The sequence below is a fragment of the Lepisosteus platostomus genome, chromosome 17, assembly GCF_059453375.1.
Source record: "Lepisosteus platostomus isolate fLepPlt1 chromosome 17, fLepPlt1.hap1, whole genome shotgun sequence".
NCBI lineage: Eukaryota > Metazoa > Chordata > Actinopteri > Semionotiformes > Lepisosteidae > Lepisosteus > Lepisosteus platostomus.
In genome coordinates this window covers 17,704,779-17,727,366 of record NC_142627.1, presented here as the reverse complement: position 1 = coordinate 17,727,366, position 22,588 = coordinate 17,704,779, and the positions used below count along the sequence as shown (strand labels likewise).

Below are 22,588 nucleotides of genomic sequence, written 5' to 3'. Positions count from 1 at the left end.
ACTGATTTCTCTCATCCTAAGTTGTGGATCTGTGAGACTGCAGCCATCAATGAATCTTGAGTTATGCACCCCTTTGTAATGAGTATAATGAGTACAGGGAATGCTGAAGTCTGTCAGAAATCAAATTGACTAAAACTTTCCGTCACAACCTTCTTTTGTGTGTTCTGTCACCTGTCCTCCAGTGTCTTTGGTCTTCATTCTGTCTGATTTTGATGACGTGGACATTCAAATGAAACCCAACATCAATCTGGTACAGGAACCAAAAGCTCTGTGGAAATGTTACTTAGCAGGGTGGGAACTGGGATTTGCCCATAGGGCAATCCAGTGACTTTGTCTTTTGTTGGTTCCAGTGCTGAAAAATCAGAATTAATTATATTGTACACATTTATGTAACTTTAATGAGCAGAATGGCCGACTGAGTTGTGTGTTGTAAAGGGACAGTTGCAGAGCATGATAAACCTGCTAATGATGATCAGATCACACTGGTGAGAGTTGCCTAGTGACACAAGCTGTCATTGCGTCTTTCATAAAAGGACCCACAAACTGGAGTGTAGAGAATCTGAGAAAATGACAAAGCTTGCAGTGACAGGGTAAATTCAGGGAAGTCAGTGAAGAGATGTGAAACTCACGGATCTGAATTACTTTTCACTGTTCTGTGGCTTTTGCCACATTTGGGTCTCGTGTTTTACTTTCTAATTGTGACCGATTCTGAAGCTGCTTTGTGAGGTGAGCTTATAGTAGACAGTTCCTCTTCATACTGTATGAATTATCAGAGTTTTGGACAAGTAACATACAGTATAAGGGCAAGAGTACAGAGAATTTCTCTTTATTTATGATGTGGGGAAAATTGATCAATTTGACTTCTGTTTCTCATTTATCTCTGTTTTATCTGTTGTCTCACTTACTGGTAACTTATTGCAATGTTTAATCGTAACAATGGTTTAATTAAAAATCAGTAAAATGTATATCAGATTTGAAATCCCTTTAGTTTAAAACGAGAGGAAAATACTAATATTTGTTCTCATACTTCGAACTAAAATATTCAGCAGTTGCCTTGAGGTCTTTAAGATACTATCTCAGACTTCATAAAGAGCATTAATCTTCTGTGACAAATCTGTTACTCATCTAGTGAACCCTGATCTTTGCTGTAGAGAAATGGAACCCCTACAAGGGGATTCTTGACTCAGAGTTTGTTGAGAGCAGCAGGGAGGTGACAATAACAGTGTACCACTCTCACCCCTTCGCCCCAAGGTTAAGGAGGCCTGAATCTGAATGACCTGGGAGAGCTGGGATACTGCTATGAAATGTCCCGGTGTTCTTGGTTACAAGTTTGAAAAGTTTTACAATGACAGTAATGAAAAAAGGACTTTCTGAGTCAGTTGCTTAGATATTAAGAAATTGCAAAACTCAGTTTTTTCTGCAGTTCCAGAAGCGTGGCACCTGGTACCCATGGTTTGAATGCTGCTGTTTTCGGGTGCCGTCTGATCATGAAGAGTGTGTGCTGTTCAAATCTAAAATAAGTTGCTTTTTTTTCGTTTTAGAAAAATAGAAAAACTGTAAGGCAATACAAGTCTTTTTCAGCATGTCCACTCATCAGCTTTTTTCTTTCTGGTCCTTCCACACCTGGACTCATGTTTTCTCTACTCCACGTTAAGTAGAGGACGTGGAAATCAAGATGTGCTCATTTTCTGCTTGTACTGTATGAATGACTGCAAGGAGAAAAGTCTCGCTCAGTCCACTCTTCTTCCCACAGTTTTACAACATCAATCCCCGGCTCAGGCTTGCTAAATTCTGTTTCCAGGATAAAATAATAAGATCGGCAAACAAAAAGCATTCTCAGTTCTGCTCTTAGCTAGGCGGCAGACTGATGCAAACACAGTGTGATATTTCCAATGGAATGTATATTGGTGATTTCATGTTCAAACTTATTTTTTGAGCATGCAGACTATTATTATTTGAACCAATTTAAATATGTATTTTTTCAAACGTGAACAATTGAGATCAATGAAGAACTTTGAGATTGGAAAGTCCAGAGATGCATTTTTGATGGGATTTAGAGAAACGTCAATAATGCAAGAGACACAATTTTTGCTTAGTGAAATGTCATCACCTACATATTGTGAGCATAATTCCCCATGCTGTACACAGGCTTATAAATACAAAAAGTATGTACAGACAACACAGTTTCATGGCAGAGAAATTGGAGAGGACTTAGAAAAAGATAATTTTGCACATTAGTGTTTGTTCAGCATTCTTGCGTGGAAGCTGACCTTTTATCACTGCCATTTTAGGAACTATTTTTGAAGAGGTCCGTGTCAAATATTAAACCTTAAACTGCTCCCTCAGCAATAACAGTTTCATTATTAAACAGTACCTTGTAACAAGTTTAACTTTTAGTCATTAATAATATTTAGAGAAGCTTCTTGTTTTGTTTTCTCATTTTTTATGGGAAATTAAATCCACATCAATCTGTGACAGATTTACCACAAAGTATTGCTCAAATTGTGGTACGGAGCTTAATACTTAAAGGGGAAATCATTGCAAAACATAAATAAAATAAACCCTAAATTATTCCTATCTGAGGCTCAGATTGTATTATGTTATTGCATGACATATAGATATCTCTATAATGCTTCTGAGCCAATCTGAAAAATCAGTCCTCTATACAGTACTATACCCTCCTGAGCCACCAACCTCCAGTGCAAGAAGGCAAGAAGTATTTTTACTGATGCATTCTGGCACAACTTGCACACTGCTGTGCCCATGGTCATACTAAGATGTCGATTTAGAAATGCCAGCTTTCTACTACCGGCCCTTCCTGATCAAAGTTACTTCACAAATTGATCAAAACCTACAGATTCAAACCGTTTACAAACTGATGGTTGAAGGGTAATCCGTTAGACTTGCTGGACTGTGTTTTTCCAAGACAAGGTTTGTTTTGTGCTGGCTTTCCTCTTTAATACACAAACCTTAATGTTAAGTGGCAGATCAAATGCTTTGTGAATCTTTACAAATGATGCAATGGGATTCAGAAAAAAACACTTTGTTGCCCATACTTTATTGCTCAAAATGCAATTAATTTCAAAGGTTAACCAAGACTCATACAAGACACTAGATTGGGAAATGTACAAATTGATATCTTCGTTTGTCTCCTTATAAATTATACTAACTGCCACATGAATTTATAGTGATTAGTATGTAATAACTGGACTTCAACATTAATCTTCCTGATATTTTTTCACACAAATAAAAACAGCTTTATTGTTCTCGCACTATAATCATATCACTAAATATTGGGATGCCACATGCTTTACCCTGGGGTTTTAATCCTGAAATGAAAGCATTATGATCTGGAAAATCAGGAGGGAAAAGGTCATTTAGACCCTCTGTCCTCCTAATGAACCAATTCAGATTTAAACCTCAAAGAAATGCGTCGGGAGACATTACAAAAGATGATAATTTAATGCAGAGAAAAGAATCGGAGCTGACAGCACACCTTGTTACACAGAAGTCCCGGGGCTCCTTTCTCCAAAAGGAAGAGAACAGTTGTACTTAAAGAAGGAAAAATGATTCCGTCAAAATGGGAATCCTTTGGATCTTGCTGTACTTTGAAGAGTGCTGTGGGTCGAATGGCTGAGGCCAGAACTATTGTCCAGATTCAAATGATAATTTTCCACCAACTTAGATTTCCAGATACAAAGAAGTTGCTCATCATGTACTGTACTGTCTCCTGATCTGGAGGTCATGATGAGATAAGCTGCTGAGGAAGTAAGACAAAGGCTTGGTAATTGTTTTAGCATTACTCTCCTCCGTCTGCGCTCGGACAGTGCTAAAAAAAGCGGTGACTGCTGCGTGTCCTCTCAGCCCATGGCCTACCAAAAGTCTCCCTTGCGTGTAAATTGTCAGACTATGTTCCTCTGGTGTGATGTGACATTTTTACCGATGTTCCTGTTTACAATTCTGTTTCTGAACCCGTGACGTGATTTGGGTTTTTTATGCCAATCGTTTTAATTAAACAAGTGTCTTTTATTATGATATGCAATATATTACTATATATATATATTAGAACAATAGGTTTATTCCATGCTGAAAAGAGAAGAAAGAAAACACAATGTTTCAGCTGTTTCAGGTGTGAGAAGGCTGAAGAAGGCTCCACGGCTGAAACGTTGTGTTTTCTTTCTTCTCTTTTCAGCATGGAATAAACCTTTTACTTGTTCTTTTGCAGCCTACGCATGCTGACGCAGCTACCCACCTGACCTATATACTGTATATATTAGCTGAAGCTCGGGTGGGAATGAATTTTGGGTTTGCAATAATGCAAGGTCAAATAAACCCTGCAGAAACTACGAAAGAAAACATCACTTGATGCAAAAGTTATTCAGATGGAAATCAGCATTAAAGTTAGTAACCCTACGTCGGATGTCACGCTGGCCACTGTAACTTTCCACCAGTGCATTACAGGCACTCTTGTGTTTGCCCAGGCATCATGCCATGCAAAGTAAACATGTTTGTAAAGTGGATTAGATAAAGCAATGCAAATATTGCACAAAGAAAATGAGAGGAGAGAAAAGGGAGAGCAACACAGCTTTGCTTTGCTGGCTTTCTTATTTTCCTGCTGTGGGCAGCCCTCAGAGCTGCAGCAGCCCGATGCGCTGGCAGATTGTTTGTGGAGATGAGAGATTGTGTTTATCTGAAGCCCTGGAGCAATGTCATTGGAAGGGAGTGCAGCGATCAGGAAGGCTGGGGGAGAATGCTGGTGATTGTCGTGAGAAGAGCCCTCTGAGTCGCAGCCAAGCCAAAACACAGCACAGCCCTGGCGCCATGTGGCTGTGTACTCGCTGTATGTCTTTCCGGCTGGTTCATAAACACAGCCACCTCGCACCTGCACTCCTCTGCTGCCCGCTGTCCTGCAATTCTTGAGATGGCAGGAGAGAGCAGCCCCTGTGCTGAATCTCTGCAGCACTTTCTTAAGTCCGTCCCCAGCAGTCAGACCCGGGATGGACTGGTATTCCTCAGTCTAGAGTCCGATGTACACTCTCGTGCTCTTTCCTGCAACCACCAAACCTGAAATCCTTCATCTCAGATGAACATTTCATTTTCTTTATGGTCAGTCTATTGTTCTGTTGAAACAGCCTCATTTACTTCTCAGAATAACACTGACACCGTTTTACTGCTATTAATGTAGATTACATGATGAGAAAACAGTAGTACCTTGAAAACAGACCTAATAGTATTAGTTTAGTCTGCAGATCTGAAACATGCTACAGTACTAATGTACAGTAAATTGAAACCTAATCTTTAAAAGATGCAGTACCCTCACTACAACACTTTTGTGCCCCTGTTTTTGAAAGGCCAGAATGATTACTGGGAGAACATACTGTGCCGGTCACGTCCTCTAAGAATCGGTGCCGTTCTCCCAGTGTGATGTGCTACACTCTCCTGGTTTGAAAAAAATTGAGAACTTTGAAATAAGAGTGATGAAAGTTGCGACTACCTGAAAATGATATATAGGTTTTGACAACCTTCTCGAACGTAGCTTTGAGATGGGATCAACAAATTCTGGGTGTACTAATTCTGTATAAGTATTTGTATGCTAATATTCATTTTTTAAATGTTTTTTGGCATTTTAAATGCTGTATGCACACCATTCAATAGGTCGTCTTATTTAAGTTTTACTTAAAAGCGTTCACATTCTGCTGGCCAACATTTTCCAATCAAATTCAGTAAATATTTTGCATCAGAGCCAAGTGTCTAAAGAGTCAATTCAGTGTTCCCATTAAAAAAGTTATTTTTGCTTGTATTTGTCCTATGTTCTGTTATGCTTTTGATTTTTAATATCCCAGCTGTTTAAAGAGTTTGAGGATTAATCCGGGTGACACACACAGGGAAGAGGCCACTTACTACAGGAAGCTGGATTCCGAAGATCAGCACAGGGCACATCCTGCTGCTCGTTATTAATCAAAGCCTGTTTATAGGTGCTATTTTTGTCACAAAGACATGTTCATGTAAACAATACTCGGCACGGTGCATAATTAAAATATATATATTGTCTTGCAATTGTGCCCTTTTAACAGCAGAAACAAAAAACAAATTAAATTGAGAGCAGTTAACTGGTGTGTTTAAAGGGGTGATTGCCTGTTTTTTTCTTAGGCACTGTTTTTTTGACAAAGACAAACCATCCAACTGTCTAAAAGTAATATTAATATAATTAGGCAAAAAAAGCTACAGTCCTCCCAATTAAACCGGTGAAGACAAAAGATTTGTTTCTGGAAGGGGATAGAAATCCCCAAAAAACAAATACTGTCTAAATGAACCAACTCAGAATCCCAAATAGAAACATATCTTTAGAGCTCATTAGATGGTAAGCTCTGAATAAACTAATTCTGTTTACCGTCCAACTCCAGAGTTTTTGCCGTCCCTGAGAAAAAAGTTATTTATCACTGTATTTTATTGTTCATGAAAATGTTTAGAAATTATGGTATGTATTTTGGGGTGGGGAATCACAGGTTGCTTTCACAATGCTAGCTTAGCTCTTGTGGTGGAAATAATTCTCAGTATAGATTTATTTTCAACACTCTGGTGGGGGAAGAAAGAGGCTTCTTTTTCACAAGTTTTAAAAGCGGCTTTTACATTTTGATTTTTCTTCACCTCTTTACAGAAACAAAAGGCTCCCTTCCCCAGCCCAACTTCACAAAAGAAGGCCCACTGTCCCGACAGCTGTTGGAAATTGCTTATTTTTCTAACCTATTTGTCAAAGAAACAATGCTTTCAAAAAATAAATAATTAACAGACGAAACAAAATGCAAAAAAATGTGGGAGACGTCAGTGTTAAGGTCAAGGAGTCTGGGAGTTTTCACAGAGAAGCAGGATGAGGACTAGTTGGTTTGTTTTGGACCAGAGCCAGGGCCTGAAAAATGAGCAAACAACTCAACTGTCCCTCCTCCCTCTACATAGACTCATACATCCATACATGCACACAAAGACCACAGCTGGGGTACCCTGCAGCATCTTCCAATTGGACCCTTAACGCAGGCAAATGAACAGTAATCTCTGCCAGTGTTTGGCCCATCTGTTTCCACTTTCTTCTGTTTCATCTTGGTGTACTGTAGCAATTTAATCTCAAATTGATGATTCTAATTTCTTAAAAGAGCTTAAGTGGTTTTCAGTGAAGTGGGTGTTGGTAATGGTGTTGAGTCAGTCTCTGATGTCTCTCTGCAGCTTGGCCTGACAATGTGAGTGAGGCAGACAGACAGATGGACAGCCTGTACCTGAAGGCTCTGGATGGATTTATTGCCGTGGTAACCCAGGATGGGGACATGATCTTCCTGTCTGAGAACATCAACAAATTCCTGGGCCTCACACAGGTGTGTTCACTGAGCTGACAAGCTTCAGGTTTGCAGAGTCCGTATCAAAATTAACATTACTTAGAATTGTTAAACTGAAAGTAGTCTGCACGTCTAATATTAAATCCTGTTGCATTGTTCACCACATTTCCTAATACTCTGTTGTAAATATGATAAAAATGCTGCAGTCATTCCTGTAGAGGTACACCTGAAAATAATACTCAGCCTATTTACAGTATTAAATACTAATAATCAGATTAATTATCATATTATTCTTAATAGTGTATGTATTTATAAGCTGTTTTTCACATCCCTATTGTGTTACTGTTTTCTTTGACCACAAATTAATTTGTCTTCACTGGGATAATTTAAATGAGATCATTTTAATTTGAGTTGTCATTGCTACATTTTGTGTATGTTAATATGTTATTTGTATATTTTATTTTTTGGTTCATCAAATTTGTCGTGTTTCCTGTGTTTCGTGTAGAAGCAATTTCTTAAATAATTTAATCCATTCCGAGTTTCATGCAGTGAAATCGATTTCAAAAGAGAGGGGAGCCGAGCCATTGGCTTGTTTGGTGTATTGCACATTGGGCTTCTGTTGGGGGAGGGGGGAGTGTGCCTGGTGCCGAGGTAGAACGTTCATTGGTAAGAAGCAGTGATTGATTTTTTTTCCCCAGGTGGAGCTGACAGGACACAGCATCTTTGACTTCACTCACCCCTGCGACCATGACGAAATCCGGGAGAACCTCAGCTTCAAACCAGGTACTGACACCTCATTGCTTCCCATCCCAGATCAGCGTTATGCTTTATGACCCATCACGTCACACATTCAAATATGGAATTCGACAGTGCAGGTTGCGTCCTGAGCTGAGCGTCACAGATGCGGTTTCCCATTTGTTTATATTGCGGGAGCATCCACAACGCTGAGAGGAATCATTAACTCATTGTCTGAAGCGCAGTTAACTAAACTGAAGTGTTCAAATCGGGAATCTGAAGTTTTATTGAAAGGGCATTCGCGCCACAGTATTTTCCGTGGCAGAGAATGGACATTGCACTCTCAGACTGATAACGTTATCACATATTGAAGGTGAAACAAATTAGGTTAAGAAACTAATAAGCATTTAATGTTGCGGTTTTTTTATTATAAGGTTTTGCTCTGTTATAAAATAACTGAGATTCAGATTTACTTACTTACTGCAAATATATCAGGCTTGAGTGCCCATAAAAAAATATTATTTTGCTTACCTGCAGCTATCTCTTATAACCTGTTATGTGCTAAATGATCTGCCTGGTTTTATGCTGTTTGTGCCACTGACTGAGAGCGTTATCTTGTTTTCATCAGATGACGTATTTTCAGAATGAACTTTGAATTAATGCACCACTTTAGCTTTGCTACTTTTATACAGGCCTTCTGTAGAACCTGGATGTAATGATGTCACCGTCTCATTGCTGCCCTTTGGACTGAGAAATCCCTAGTTATCTAGCCTGTCTTATCCTGCAGTTGGAAATAAACCTTGAAAACAGTGTGGATACAAGAGCAAACCTCCCTCTTGCCTTATTTGGAAAGGAACAAATTCGAAATTTCACTTCAGTATTATAGAGCAATAATTTGTCGGCAATGTCTGAATGGGAAGAATGGTTGAGAAAAAAAAATCCTCTCTTTTTGAATAACTAGAAAAAGCAACTGCATTTTTCACGATAGAGAAACCACTGTAACCTTTACATATGCTTTGCTCACACTGCAGTTTCCACACAGGATCTCCATCGCACACCACAAAGTTTAACAACTTGCCCGCAGTTCCGTTCATGACGGTTACTGACTTCTAAAACGCTTGCAAACTTATACATTGGGATTTAATTTCAGTTCATACACTTTTTCAGTGAAGCATCAAATGGGCTTAATGGCCTTCTCACATTTGTATCCTTTCTGATGGTATTATGAGGGTTGCTTAACACAACATACATTGTGGTGGGAAAAGTCCTGGTGGTAGAGAATTAAACTGCTGTAAGATGATTATGCTACATAAGGGGAGAAAAGCCGGGATGAAATGCTTGCTAATCTTGTCCATAGGCCAAGGCTTTGGCAAAAAGAACAAGGACTTAAACACAGAGAGGGATTTCTTCATGAGGATGAAGTGCACAGTGACGAGCCGAGGGCGCACTGTTAACCTCAAGTCTGCCAGTTGGAAGGTGAGAGTCCTGTGCCTGCTGTGCGCATGCCTACCAACCTGGACAGGTATCCACGCTGCAACACAAAATGTCCAACGATCACCCTTCTGCCAGAGCCATTTTTAAAAAAATAATTACTGTTATTGAGATAGTTAAAAAAATATTTCCTTGCATTTCTGTTGCTCTTTTCATCCCAAAGAATCCCACTGAGCTTTACATATGGGAGGGGACCCACTTCACCCACCACAGGTGTGTAGCACCACCTGGGTGATGTGTGGCAGCCACTATGCGCCAGCAGACCCTGTACATGGCCGACTGGAGGAGAAATGAGAATTTACCTGTTGGATTAAGGGAGAAATTCAGAGAGGTCAGACTGTGTAAGCTCAAACTCAAATTTTATCTGGGCTAACATCTACTTTTCCAAACGGTGCCAAGGGATGTTACATGACCAGGTAGTCAAAACCTGGGTTTAAATCTCATCTGAAGGACATTGCCTCTTACAGCACAGTGTCCATGGTGGCTGTACAGTGGCATTGGTTTAGAAATTCTGGAGCATAGGATAGAGTGCCACCTACTGATCTATCAAAACCACTCACAGCAGCAACCTCATTTTCCTTTGCATTCTCCCAACACATTAGTGACCAGGTCCCATGTTGCTTAACTTCTGGGTACAAAGTTGGATTGCTGCCGCTTTCTTGAAAACTTGGATTAAACTAAATTTTGTCAAATACTTAGAAAGCTCCACTACAGCTGCTTATGTATCCCCTGGAGTACAGTGTAATGTAAATTTAGTTTGATGTTGTTAAAGCCAGTGCTGTAATATTTTTGCTCCTGCCTGCATCACATTGGAGTGTATGCTTCCTGTTATGGGTAAGCTCTGTTATTTAGTACTCCAGAAATTCCATATCTAGCCCTGTCTCTCAGGTTCTGCACTGCACTGGCCACCTCAAGGTGTACAACAGCTGCCCCCCTCATGTGCTGTGTGGCTTCAAAGAACCCCCCCTGACCTGTGTGATCATGATGTGCGTGCCGATCCCACACCCCTCCAACATCGACATGCCGCTGGACAGCAAGACCTTCCTGAGCCGTCACAGCATGGACATGAAGTTTACTTACTGCGATGACAGGTGAGGCATGTGGCCATCACAAAGCAGATCCATCATTGCAGAACAACACACAGTGTGCACAGTGCGAACGGCACTTCTTTGGAAGTGCAGACTGCACAGCAGTACTCTTCGCAGTTTTTTAAAGCTCCAATGCTCCATTGATCATCCTACTTGAATAGAGTATGGTATAACCTACACATTTATAAGATTGTGATAAAACAATGTGAACTAGAAATAATTCAGAACTTCAGACTGGTTGCCTTCAGTGAAAAGATCTTTTGGATAAACCATCCACCTGCCTAGTGTGGTTAGGATCTGTATGAAAAAAACGCTATCTGATTTCTTTATTATACTTGATTCACTAAAGAAAAAAATCTTTAAGCCACGGACGTTTACATTTCACAGAGTAAGTGCCATAACCTATTAGCCTATGAAATATCCCACCTGACATTTTAATTATTTCCTGACAATTGCTGTGTAGTTGCTCTTTGAATTAACTCAATAAGAACTGCTGGGCTGTGGTGTGAAGCAGTGGTTAAGGTTCTGGATTTGTAACTGGAAGGCTGGTGATGTTCAAATCTCAAGTGAGACAGTGCTGTTGTTCCCTTGAGCAAGGTATTTCACCTAGATTGTTCCAGTAAAAGCTGTATAAATGGTTTCAAATGTAAGTCGCTTTGGATAGGAGCCATATGAATTAGTAAGTAGTTTAATCTCTGTCAGTAAACTGTCAGATTGGACTACAGTTGAGGAAATATTCAAAAGTTCAAAAACTTTAAAACGTTTCATCAGCCTTTAATATTTTATTAAATAATTGTCATTTTTTTTACCCTTAAATGCCTCAGACATTGGAATGCTGGCCAACTCCTCAATGGTTTGAACAAAGGAAATGTTGTTTCTTAAGCAGAAAAAAACACTCATAACTTTCCGTTGTTGTAAAAAGTATAGAGTTCACTCATCAAATAACACAACTGACATTATTTTTCTTCCTTGAAAGAAAAAACAAATGGCATGTTCAGGCTTTATGACAAGCCTGGATTAAAATATGAAACTTGTTTGGTGCATGGGAGCAAAACCAATTTTGCTGAGTCTTTTATGGACGACTACAGATTTATTCTTGAGCCACATTTAATTGGCTTGGACAGTTATGAGACTCCTGTAAAATGATTTTCTTCACTACAATTTTTTTTACCGACTAAAAGCTAAAAATAAAGACAGTTTCTCATTATTTATCACACTGTTTATTTTTCCAACTTCAGTTTTTGCATGATTGAAAAACAATTGAATACAGGCTATGCATATACAGTACACAGCAGAATAAAAAATACAAATATACAAAAATACAAATACTGATTGTTTGCATGTGACATACTTCTCGATAATAATCACACGTGTTAATGTCATATTAATACACACATATATGTGCTTGAACTCTTCAAACAATTGCTGTATACAGAAATGAAACAATAGAAAACTAATTCTGTCTAAAGTTAATTATATCTCTAAATTTAATGCAGGATCTGCAAACTAGTTGTAATGATTCTCTGTAGTTCTTTGGAAATGCAGTAAGCTATGCTAGCAGATGTAGAGATCCTGGAGGCTCTTAGCTGTGCAGGTAGTGTTAGTATGGCCTAAATCCAGTGACTGCTCACTTTGTCCCCAGACCTGATGAAAATAAGTAACATGCCCTATGCCAGTCATAATTACAGCAGCTTCTGAATAGCACATCAGTCAGATCAGCCAGCAGGAATCATCTTGCCAAACTGAAAACAAAGCCACTCAGACACTTGTTCCGTTTTATGTTTTTGTAAATACACAGGACCTAAAAACTGTTTTGCTTAAGTGTTTCTCCATTCACTGCTTTATAGTCTGGTTTTGGTTTGGTTTTAGCTACAGAAACCACAACACTCTATGTATAGGGAAGCTGAACATTTTAATATTGTGAGCTGACCAACCTATTTTATTCATGGATGTACTGAATAAATTATTATACACTATACGCGGCTTAATAGTTTTAACATTTTAAGAATGCCAGAATAACATGGTAAAGGAATTATTTTTGTTTTGGAACAGTTATTTCTATCCTTTTAAAAAAACAAATCAAGAGGAAAGTGTAAAAAAATAAAGCTTTGACCCTGTCTATCCTTAGAAAGTGTAAATATGAATGGAAGAGACCTAAACCGCTGCTCTTCACTGTTGTGTAGTGCACAGGCTCTGGAAGGCACAGCCTGTGTCCAGATGCATGGCGTGTCAGAAAAGGCCAGGCTAGGGTCACAGTCATTGGCACCAAGAAGAAGTGGCCCACAGACACCCCAGCCTTCCCTTTCCTTCTGGGATTGGTCACATTCCAGCAGTAATTGATATTACTTGTGATGCCACTTTAATATTTTTTCCGAATTCTGTATCTTTATTTGGGAATAAAAATGTAAACTGGAATAAACTATGTAAACAGAAACCAAAGACAGAAAACAGAGCTAAACGACGATGATCCACTGTCAATCTCAGACAGCGAGGAAGGCATCTCAGATGTAAACATTTACTTCCGCATTTGCATGGGGGAAAAAACACTATTACTGCACTAACAAACGTGTTGCAGAGGTGTTGTTCCGCCTGCCTGGCCAGTCGTGAGGGAAGCAGGGAAGTGTCTTCTCACCAGCTGGGGATCAGTGATGAGAGCCCTGGCTCATGTGAATGCGTCAGGGCGCCTCGTGACCGAGCTCATTTTACACTATAAATCAAAGCGCATTAATCCTGCCCAGCAACATAGCTCCCACCAGCCTGAGTTGTTGAAGCTACTGTACCCATTTGCCATGGCTGTTTTCCATCAGTCAGTAAATTGTAATCTGCCATTTTCATTACTCTGTAATATGCACAAAGCCAGGCTGGATTTTGTCCTGGGAGTGAGCCAATACCTAATTATCGAATTATTTTAAGTAATGGCTAAAAGGTAACGGAAATATTAGTTTTTAAAGTGTTTTTACTGGATTCAAAGTTGACAATTAACAATTCTGCGCTGCTAGTGATGGGGCCACATTGCAAATGTTGAGAACAGCCAGCTGAAGCTTATTCTACATTTTAACAGTCATTTTGAAATTGCTTTTGCTGAAAAGTCCAGATAAGCTCGTGGGATGAGTATTGCATTACTGTAAATCCTCAATGTTATGTAAGGCCGCTATAATGCTCTTTTAAAGGAAAGTGTGGTCCCACTGGCTGTCAAAACAAAGCGTTATAGATTTCTCTCTAACCTATTGACAAGAATACAGTAGGTCTCTAGTATTTCATGTGTTTACAATGTGGTACAGCAGGCATCATTAGCAATAATGGACCGATCCTGTGACAAGCTCATTTATCTTTCTAAAAAGTAATTGGTTTGTTCACAGTGCCTGCTTGCTTGACTGAGAACCGTCCCTTGAACTAATAGCATCAGACACAAGTGGTTGCTGGATTGAATTTGATTTCTGTTTAAACCTACTCAAAGTACACATTCAGAAGTGAAAGTTGTTTTGGGCACCATTGTTTTATAAAATAATGTACAGGACATTAATTAATTGCAGTATGGCAATATCTTCCCATACTTCAGAAGATTAATAGATTATTGGACGATGGGTAAATTTACAAGCTATTTAAAGGCTTTAATTTGGAGATTAGGGTTGCTTCATACCAGCTGGGTGCTGTAACAAGACATAGAAAGTGAAGTTTTTCTTAATTAAGGACTAAGGGCTGAAGGCAAACAAACCCTTGATTTGTTTGCATGGCTTACATTTTTTATGTATATTTAGCTACCTGAGGTGTGATCAATTTTTATCATTGCAATCTGAATCTTATTTGACTGGAAATTGGAACCAAAATTGTCAAATTCAGTCAGTTTTGAACTGAATTTTGTGATATCTGTTAGGTTTTTTATGAAAACATACTATAGATGTTTTTTACTAATTCACACATTTCATATAAACATAAAATTAAAATTGTTTCCTGTTCATATCATTGTTGTGGGGTTTTTCTTCTTTTCAGGAGTGGCTGTTAATGTACGGGGGGCGGATTTTGTTTTGAATTCATGTCTGGTTGTTAATAAATTAAACCATTAAAAATCTAATTTGCAGAAAGGCTGCTTGCACAGTTATGAAGTTAAAAGTGCATACCTGAATCTTTTCCCAGGACTGAAATGAGTGCCCGTGTTGTCTAATTGTGTGTATTTTGCACTGACAGATTCAGAAATCTCCTGCATTCCTGAAAATATTCGGATTGACAGATTCAGAACTATATTCCTGATAGCACCTCTCTCTGTGTTGTAGAGTGACCGAGCTCATGGGGTACTGCCCAGAGGATCTGCTGGGACGGTCAGTCTACGAGTTCTACCATGCACTGGATTCAGACAGCATGACCAAGAGCCACCAGAACTGTGAGTGTCCAGCGCATCCCTTTGCATCCTTACCTTCAGCTTCTTGTCTCCTCCTCTTGCTTGCTGGTTAAGGGTCGCTTTCAGAGCCAGCCCCCAGAAACCTCACAATTTCTTTGCAGCTGCAGATGCTCCCCTGAAAAAGCAGAACTAAAGAATTAATGCAGATTCCGCACCTGCATCAGTATATCTGTGGTTTCTGTTAAACCCAAAAGAAACTAAACATAGCTTGTAAGTGATAAGTGATATTTTAATTTTTAAATCATTTTAAAAATCTTATCCCTGGCTTGGTCTTGACTAAGTGGGACTACTTCAGACTCCACAGTGAAAAAAGGACATGAGATTACATTTAGAAACTAAAAGTAAGTTCAGTTAGTATGGATAAAAGAAAGCACTTATTTACGCAAAGCGCTGTTAGGCTCTCAAGCCAGGTCACTCAAAACCCTGGGTTCCTTCACGTAGCAGCTGGTATAAAATTTTATATTCACTTAGGTACTAAACTATCAAAGGAGCCAGGAGGGCCAAAGAAATATTCTGAGGTGCCCATGCTAATTCATATCTCTTTAGCAGCACGGTAAGTCTTGCAATGCACTGAGAGAGAGAAAATAGAATTTTAGAGCTGCGCTCAGAGGAAGAGTACTTTATACTATACTTGCTGTGACTTTAAAGCTGAGTCTAAGAATAAATCACTCTATCCTTGTCCTCTAAGTAGTCAATACAATTGTTATTTTGAAACTCAAAAGTCAAACCAAGGTTTTTTCACCTTTTGTTTTCATTTGGTATCAATTTCTCATTGTAGCTCATGTGGTCATTTACTCATGGTGAAAAACAAGTGGCTGAAGCGTGACAGCCTTAGCTCTTCCATTCCCCATACATTAATTACTGCAGCAAAGAAGCCTAATTAATGCTTATTTGTTAAGCTTTGTGGAAAAAAAAATGAGAGTGCGATCCGATTAGGCCTTCTGAGCGGGGACATCTTAAACTAAATTCAAAAGATTATTTCAGGTACTGTAGGTCAGCCTGGAACTTCTAGTACAAGAGTTCAGAATTATTAGGATCTTTTTTGAAACTGATGACTTCATTTTATTTTATTCCATAACTGCTGCGAGTCTCCCAATTAAAACGGGGGACCCAGTTCAATTTTGCCTTTTGAGTTTCAATGTGTTTTAAGGGTACTATACTGATACCTCTGAAGCGTTTTACATTGCTCTTATCTGCAGTGGGTAGTCTTTTTTTTTTTACAAGCAAGTATTTGTTACCAAATGGACAAACAAAAAACACAGGACTTTATGAACAAAAAAAACGACCTTTGAAGCTGAGATTGACATTTTGTTTACCCAAGGCAATATCTGCAGCCAAATTAAATTTCAAATGTATGTATGATTTATGAATACAATTCAAAGAATGCTTATTAGATTGGAACTATTATGCAAAGCCCCAGCTTGCATTAAGATGTCTTGAATCTTATTATCTTCAACCTGTGACAGAACAAATAACAGCCTAACATCTGCCAGGCTGACAGCTTGCTGTATTCCAGCCAGGTGTCATTACCCTGCAAGAGCAACCTGATTAAGGCTTAATGAGACTGTCTGGAGTACCGCTTTCCTGTAGCTAGATATTTACTGATAATTACCTTCTTTTACGTTTATGAAAAAAAAACGGTGTTAAACTTAGTAGCAGTGAATTTATCTTGCTCAATAACAGTTGGCTTTGTGATGTCTTAATATTCACATTTATTTTTGTTCCATTTGTGGTTACACAATTACTTCTTCTGGTGGCTGCATGTGTGGTACTGGTATTCAATGTGATAACTGCCACACTACAGGATAAAGCCAGGTTCATTGTAAAGTCAGGGTTGAGGTAGCTTACCATGTGAACTGACACCTCAGACAGGAAAACCAGACCAAAGTGAATTAGTTGTCAAACATCGTTACTGGCCACCATCCTCCTGCCAGGTGTATGACTGCTCTGTTCTCAGTGTTAATAGCATGAGAAATGTTACAAACAAGAGAAGAATAATATGGTTGATCTATACTGCTTGGTCCTAATTGCTCAAGAGGATCCCATCCACCCACTTACTGAAGAAAGAAAGGACATCAGCAATACAGCCATGGGCACTTTCCATAGTTTCTACGTGTATTCTGCTTGGTTTGTGGTTTACTACTGATTATGCAGAAATCCATTGGATTGACTTTGAAGATTTAAAGACCTTCATATGTTCATAAATAATAAAAGTTCATAAATAAAGGAAGCAGTCTGCCACCATGGACCAGTTTTTGTGCCCAAGAATGTACGTGTTCCCTAAGGGCATCGTCTTGACAAAGACCAATTACGTAAGATCTTCCCTGCCATTGTGTATCAAGAAAATTGAAACTAAAAAAACTGTCATTTAGCAAACAAAAAGTGGAAGTGTATCATGTGAACTTCTGTAAAAAATTAGTTCTTAAAATATTCTTCTGCAGCTCTAGATTTTACCCCTTTGCAGTTCACTTTAAACGTTTTTTCCCCCCGTTTTGCTTGGGAGAAATATCACAATTTGCAGAAATATGGATTAGTTTCAGCTGAACTCTCATCATAACAAACAAACCTTTGGTGTTTAATCAAAGTGCAGCTAACCCACTCGGTTCCCACGCTGTCCTCCACATTTCACTCACACTCCCTTTTGTAATGGCAGAGCTGGCCTCTTAGCAGGCCAAATTAGTAAATAAATATTTACAAAGTGTAATCTTTGGTTTCTTCTTCCTTCCTCAAGTGTGCACCAAGGGCCAGGCAGTAAGTGGGCAGTACAGGATGCTTGCTAAGCACGGAGGGTATGTCTGGGTGGAGAGTCAGGGCACTGTCATCTACAACAGCCGCAACTCCCAGCCTCAGTGCATCGTCTGCGTCAACTACGTGCTGAGGTAGGTTACAGGGTGACCCACACAGCAGTGAAAAACATGATGCAATCACCAAGATGTGTGGAGGACATCAGCATGTTTTTTGTAATACAACATTTATCAAACCGATCACAAGTGTTAAGAATTCCCTTTGCACCTTAATCGTGTGCGAAGTGTAATGTCGTCACCCGCTGTGTCTTCTTGCAGTGAGATTGAGGAGAACTTGGTCCTCTTCTCCATGGACCAGACAGAGTCTTTGTTCAAGCCGCATGTGCTGAGCATGGGCAGCTTCTTCAGCAATGGGGCGGCGGCGGGCGACTCCAGCGAGCTGCTCTTCACCAAGCTGAAGGAGGAGCCGGAGGATCTGGCCCAGCTTGCACCCACGCCTGGAGACGCCATCATCGCCCTCGATTTCGGTCAGGGTTCTCCCATTACCACTGTGCACTCTCTGTCGCTGAGTATTACCAAGCCCCCAAGACCTCCGCCCAGCAAGCTAGTGACTTGGACAAATTCCCACAGCACTGCACATCCCTCACCTCTCTAAACAATACTGCACATCACAAAAACTCTACTCTCAAAAACTCGACTGCACCACCATGTCAACACTTAAGCAGGAACACAGCCTATTCTCAGACAATACAGTGCAGCCTCACTCACTGAGATACTGTGAGATACTCTCCTTTCCTAAACAAGAGCTCAGCACAAAAATGTCTTTAAATCGTATATAATTCAGAAGTATTTAATAATAAAAGTAAGAGCTGTATTTTCTTTAATGTTTAGCAATTCTCATGTTATGGGGAAAAAACAAAACCTACAGTATACCACAAAATTCTAACTATTAGTACCGCATATCTTTTATAATTACTTATCACAGATCACTAAACCAACTGTCATTCTGTTTATGGCAGCTTATGCAGACACATTCAGTATTAACAAGAGTAGCCCCCCTGCCCAGAGAAAGTGTCCTTTCTTATGACAGTGCTCATCAGACCCTGTGTGACCCACGTCAGATACAGATGTGCCCAGAGTTTGGTTGAAGTTGTGGTATCAGTCAGGGCAACTTGTTTCAATACACAGGGCTTTGGAAATTCTTACGCCCGTGGTCCTGACCTGTGTGTGTGTGCGTGCTGTGCTCGTGACAGGAGGTCCGCAGTACGAGGAGGCGCAGATGTACAGCAAGGCCGCCATGGCCCCCCCCAGCAAGACATGGCCGGTGGAGGCCCAGCAGCCCAGCGTGCAGGCTGAGGTACCCAGCGTGGCGGCCTTCTCCGTAACCCAGCCGCCCCCCGGCAGCACCACCCCCAGCCTCAGCACCACAAGCAGCTGCTCCACGGTGAGGGAGTTTGAGAAGAAAAACACTGCGCGGTCCACTGCAAGGAATACCCTAACACAATCTGAAAATGTTCTCCCTTGCAGAGGAACATCTATTTATGTGCTTCTAAGAGATGGTCTAGGAGATGCGTGGTATCAGCAAACCTTTTTTCTAGGGAACCTAGACTATCGGCTGTCTGTGTATCCTGAACGTGGAACTTTCCCTTCGCTTCTCTCGCCGTGAAGGGGAAGGGTACAGGCTGGGTGGGAAGGTGAGCAGCTTGACCACAGGGCCTCAGAGCCTTGAAACTGAGAAGCCATGGGGATCGGTCTGCTGTGAGAAAGTGGGGTGCAGAGGGGCTGCTCATAGAAGACCTTTGAGCCTTGTAACAGGCCCATTGTCCCTTTCTTGTTTGTGCAGCCAAGCAGCCCTGGAGACTACTACAGCCCGATGGACAATGAACTCAAGGTGGAACTCACCGAGAGGCTGTTTGCATTGGACACAGACCCAAAGAGCCCATATACCACACAGGTCAGGTCACTGAAGTGAGACGTCTACATTCCCAGTTCTGTGCTGATCAAAACCTAATGCAGGGGATCTTTTCATTGAGTGACCTGTGGATCTAGTGAAGCAGAAAGCTGAGTTAAATGAGTGGACCTTACCAAGTTGCATGTAAGGAGCCAGCAGACTTTGTCCAGCTCTTATTGTAGTTAAATCTTGAAGTGCAGACACTGCATTGACTGTTCCTGACTGTTTAGCACCTGTAATCTTGGCTCTTGCATTCCAGTGCACTGCAAGGCATTGCCCTATGCAGTCCTTAATTGTTAGAAATATATTCAGAGTGAATTAAGTAATTCAAAGTTACTTAAATAATTTATACACTACTTAGAACAGAGTCCTTCAGGGGCATGATTTGGAAGAGCCAAGATTTCCTGCTTCTGTTCTAGTGGCCGTCTATTTAGCTCGTGTGTCATATGCTGTCTGGTATGTAGGTGCACTGAGAGGCATAAAAAACACAATAAGTGCTACTGGTTTCCGTGCCTCTCCATATATTTATAAAGATCTCAATTGTGTCCATTCCTGGATTTGGAAAGTCTATTTGTCTACATTAATTTATTTCAGCTTATGTTTTAACGTCCTAAAGGAGCTTTAGATTGTATTAACAGGTCAATAACAATACATTCCCCCACCTATTTGGATGTTGGTACTTTAAGCAGATTTAGAAAACCTGCAGATGCGCCAGCCCCCCAAAACCAGTACTGGACTGGTGTATTATACACTATTGACTCACTATATGTGTTCTGCTTGCAGTCTGAGGTCAGTGACCTGGACCTGGAGACACTGGCTCCATACATCCCTATGGATGGAGAAGACTTTCAGCTGAACCCCATCTGCCAGGATGAACTGCCCCTGCCAGACAGCAGTCCCAGCAGCACGCATCACAGCTTCAGTAACATCGCCAACCTGTTCCAGCCTTTGAGCTCCCCACCCCCTGGCCAGTTCTGTTCCGCCGAGAAGAGGAACAGCAGCTCGACCTCACCTGACCCCCGCCCTGCACTGCCTTACCCTGCCACCACAGTGATGCCCCCTTACCACACCCCCTCGAGCACCCCTCTTTCCTCCATGGGTGGCAGGCAAAACCTGCAGTGGCCCCCCGACCCCCCATTCCGGTACCCCCACAGCAAGAGGAGCATGATAGAGACCCGGCCTAGCAACCAAGGCCCCCAGCCACACCCCCCCCACCGTCTGCCACTGTACAAGCAAAGGTACAGACATCACTAACTGTCCATCTGCCTCTGTATCGCAAAAGCTTTTTCCTCTTTCAACACTTTCTTGTACTGTACACTTACATTGTTGCAGCATTTAGACAGGTTGTACCATTTTCAGCATGCCATTGCCTTGAAAGCTTTCAGATTGCTTAAACATTTTTTTATTCTATCAGTCTTTTACATCTCACAATACTCTTTTCTTAAAAAACATGAATTACTTTACGGCACCTGAAATATTTTCTAGAAGTGAGCTTGACAGTGCTGCATGTTTGTTTAGGTCTCTGGAAAATTTTGTCCAGCCACAGAAAGACATGAGCCCTTCAAGGATTGCTCTCGTCAACAGCTTCAAGCGCAAGAGACTTCTGGAGCTCGCAGAGCAACATCCCTTCCAGCCACTGCCGGGGGTAAGTTGCTTTTTTTGCCTTTCTTGATTCATTCACCTAGAATAACCACATCATTGTCTAGTTGTAATTAAATGTATGACCTATTGGTTGCCTATAGTCCAGTGTGAGAGATTTCTGACTAAATGGATGTACATGTGAAACAGGAGGTGTAAGTGACAGGAGTCCTTGTGTCTGACCACAGGAGGACTCTGGACAAGGCCCGCCCTCGGAAATGCTCTGGAAGAGAATGAGAAATCTGAAGACCGAGAGCTGTGCTTTAATGGATAAGAAATCTCTGAGTTCCAGTGCTCTGACAGGTAAGGAAAAGCAAGGGTACAACTAGACATTCTTGTTATAACAGACTCCCATAAAATATCAGATACTGGAGCAGAATGATTTTTTTTTTCCAAGCCTGAGAATTCAAGGCTAAAAGCTGTCAACTGCCCTGAGAAAGGAAAATTAGTACAGTTTCACAAATTGTATCTCAGGCTTGTCTGTTGTGGACAGCCCCAAAAATAACACTGTAGGTAAAGATAACGCTTCCTATTTCGCTAGTAGCGAGTTTGAACAAGCCTTTGAGAACTTTTCTTAACCTTGATGAAACAGAAATGCAAAGAGTAAAAAAAAATGTAGTTCTGCCTCCTCAAGTATAAACCAGCCTGGTTGTCCTGTTTGTGAATCCTCCCCTCAGGGGTTTCTGGCACAAATCATGATTAAATGGTCCTGCCTTGGCAGGTTGGTTAAGTTTATTTCAGTTACACCAAAACATTTACATGAATGTTATATCTGGTGCTTTTTTGAAAATAAAATCTGAGAGACTTGGAGCACTCTGACTCATTTTTCTACTTTGTTTTTTTCCACCACTCCTATCTCTTTCAAATCCCTACAGCATGTAAACTGTGTATGCTGATAATCCTGTCAGGAAAGATGTTGCATTTTTGCCCTTTCCACAGACAAATCACTGTACTCTTTTTCAGATAAGCTGAGCAGTTTGCAAAGAGGCATGGATCAGCCTCTTGGCTCACTCCAGCATAGGAAGCCACAGTGCTCTGGAGGTAGTGGGGGCACTGAGCACAAGGTCACCTTTCCCGGCCAGTTCTTTGGCACCAGCTATCGAGAGTACAGCATGCCACCAACCCCCAGGACAGAAGGTGAGAGAGACATCGCTGCCACATTGACTGCAGGACCTTTGACATTTGAAAGGAGACTGCAGCTTTCTCTGAGCTGAGGATCC

General features: G+C 40.7%; 1 protein-coding gene and 1 long non-coding RNA gene across 2 annotated transcripts in view; one reads left to right on the top strand and one right to left on the bottom strand.

Moving 5' to 3' along the window:
• Nucleotides 1-22,588, top strand: part of epas1b (endothelial PAS domain protein 1b) — a 51,361-nt gene that overhangs the window by 23,711 nt on the left and 5,062 nt on the right. The window contains exons 3-15 of the mRNA XM_088610274.1: nucleotides 7,219-7,364; nucleotides 8,024-8,108; nucleotides 9,418-9,536; nucleotides 10,440-10,642; nucleotides 14,911-15,017; nucleotides 17,767-17,914; nucleotides 18,098-18,306; nucleotides 19,033-19,223; nucleotides 19,623-19,733; nucleotides 20,514-20,968; nucleotides 21,249-21,375; nucleotides 21,557-21,671; nucleotides 22,332-22,505. Of these exons, the coding sequence (XP_088466400.1) occupies nucleotides 7,219-7,364; nucleotides 8,024-8,108; nucleotides 9,418-9,536; nucleotides 10,440-10,642; nucleotides 14,911-15,017; nucleotides 17,767-17,914; nucleotides 18,098-18,306; nucleotides 19,033-19,223; nucleotides 19,623-19,733; nucleotides 20,514-20,968; nucleotides 21,249-21,375; nucleotides 21,557-21,671; nucleotides 22,332-22,505 (2,190 nt within the window). The remainder of the gene's footprint in view (nucleotides 1-7,218; nucleotides 7,365-8,023; nucleotides 8,109-9,417; nucleotides 9,537-10,439; nucleotides 10,643-14,910; nucleotides 15,018-17,766; nucleotides 17,915-18,097; nucleotides 18,307-19,032; nucleotides 19,224-19,622; nucleotides 19,734-20,513; nucleotides 20,969-21,248; nucleotides 21,376-21,556; nucleotides 21,672-22,331; nucleotides 22,506-22,588) is intronic.
• LOC148646278 (uncharacterized) overlaps nucleotides 15,016-22,588 on the bottom strand; it is a 35,933-nt gene continuing 28,360 nt past the window's right edge. The window contains exon 3 of the long non-coding RNA XR_015927958.1: nucleotides 15,016-15,150. This is a non-coding gene — a long non-coding RNA (uncharacterized LOC148646278). The remainder of the gene's footprint in view (nucleotides 15,151-22,588) is intronic.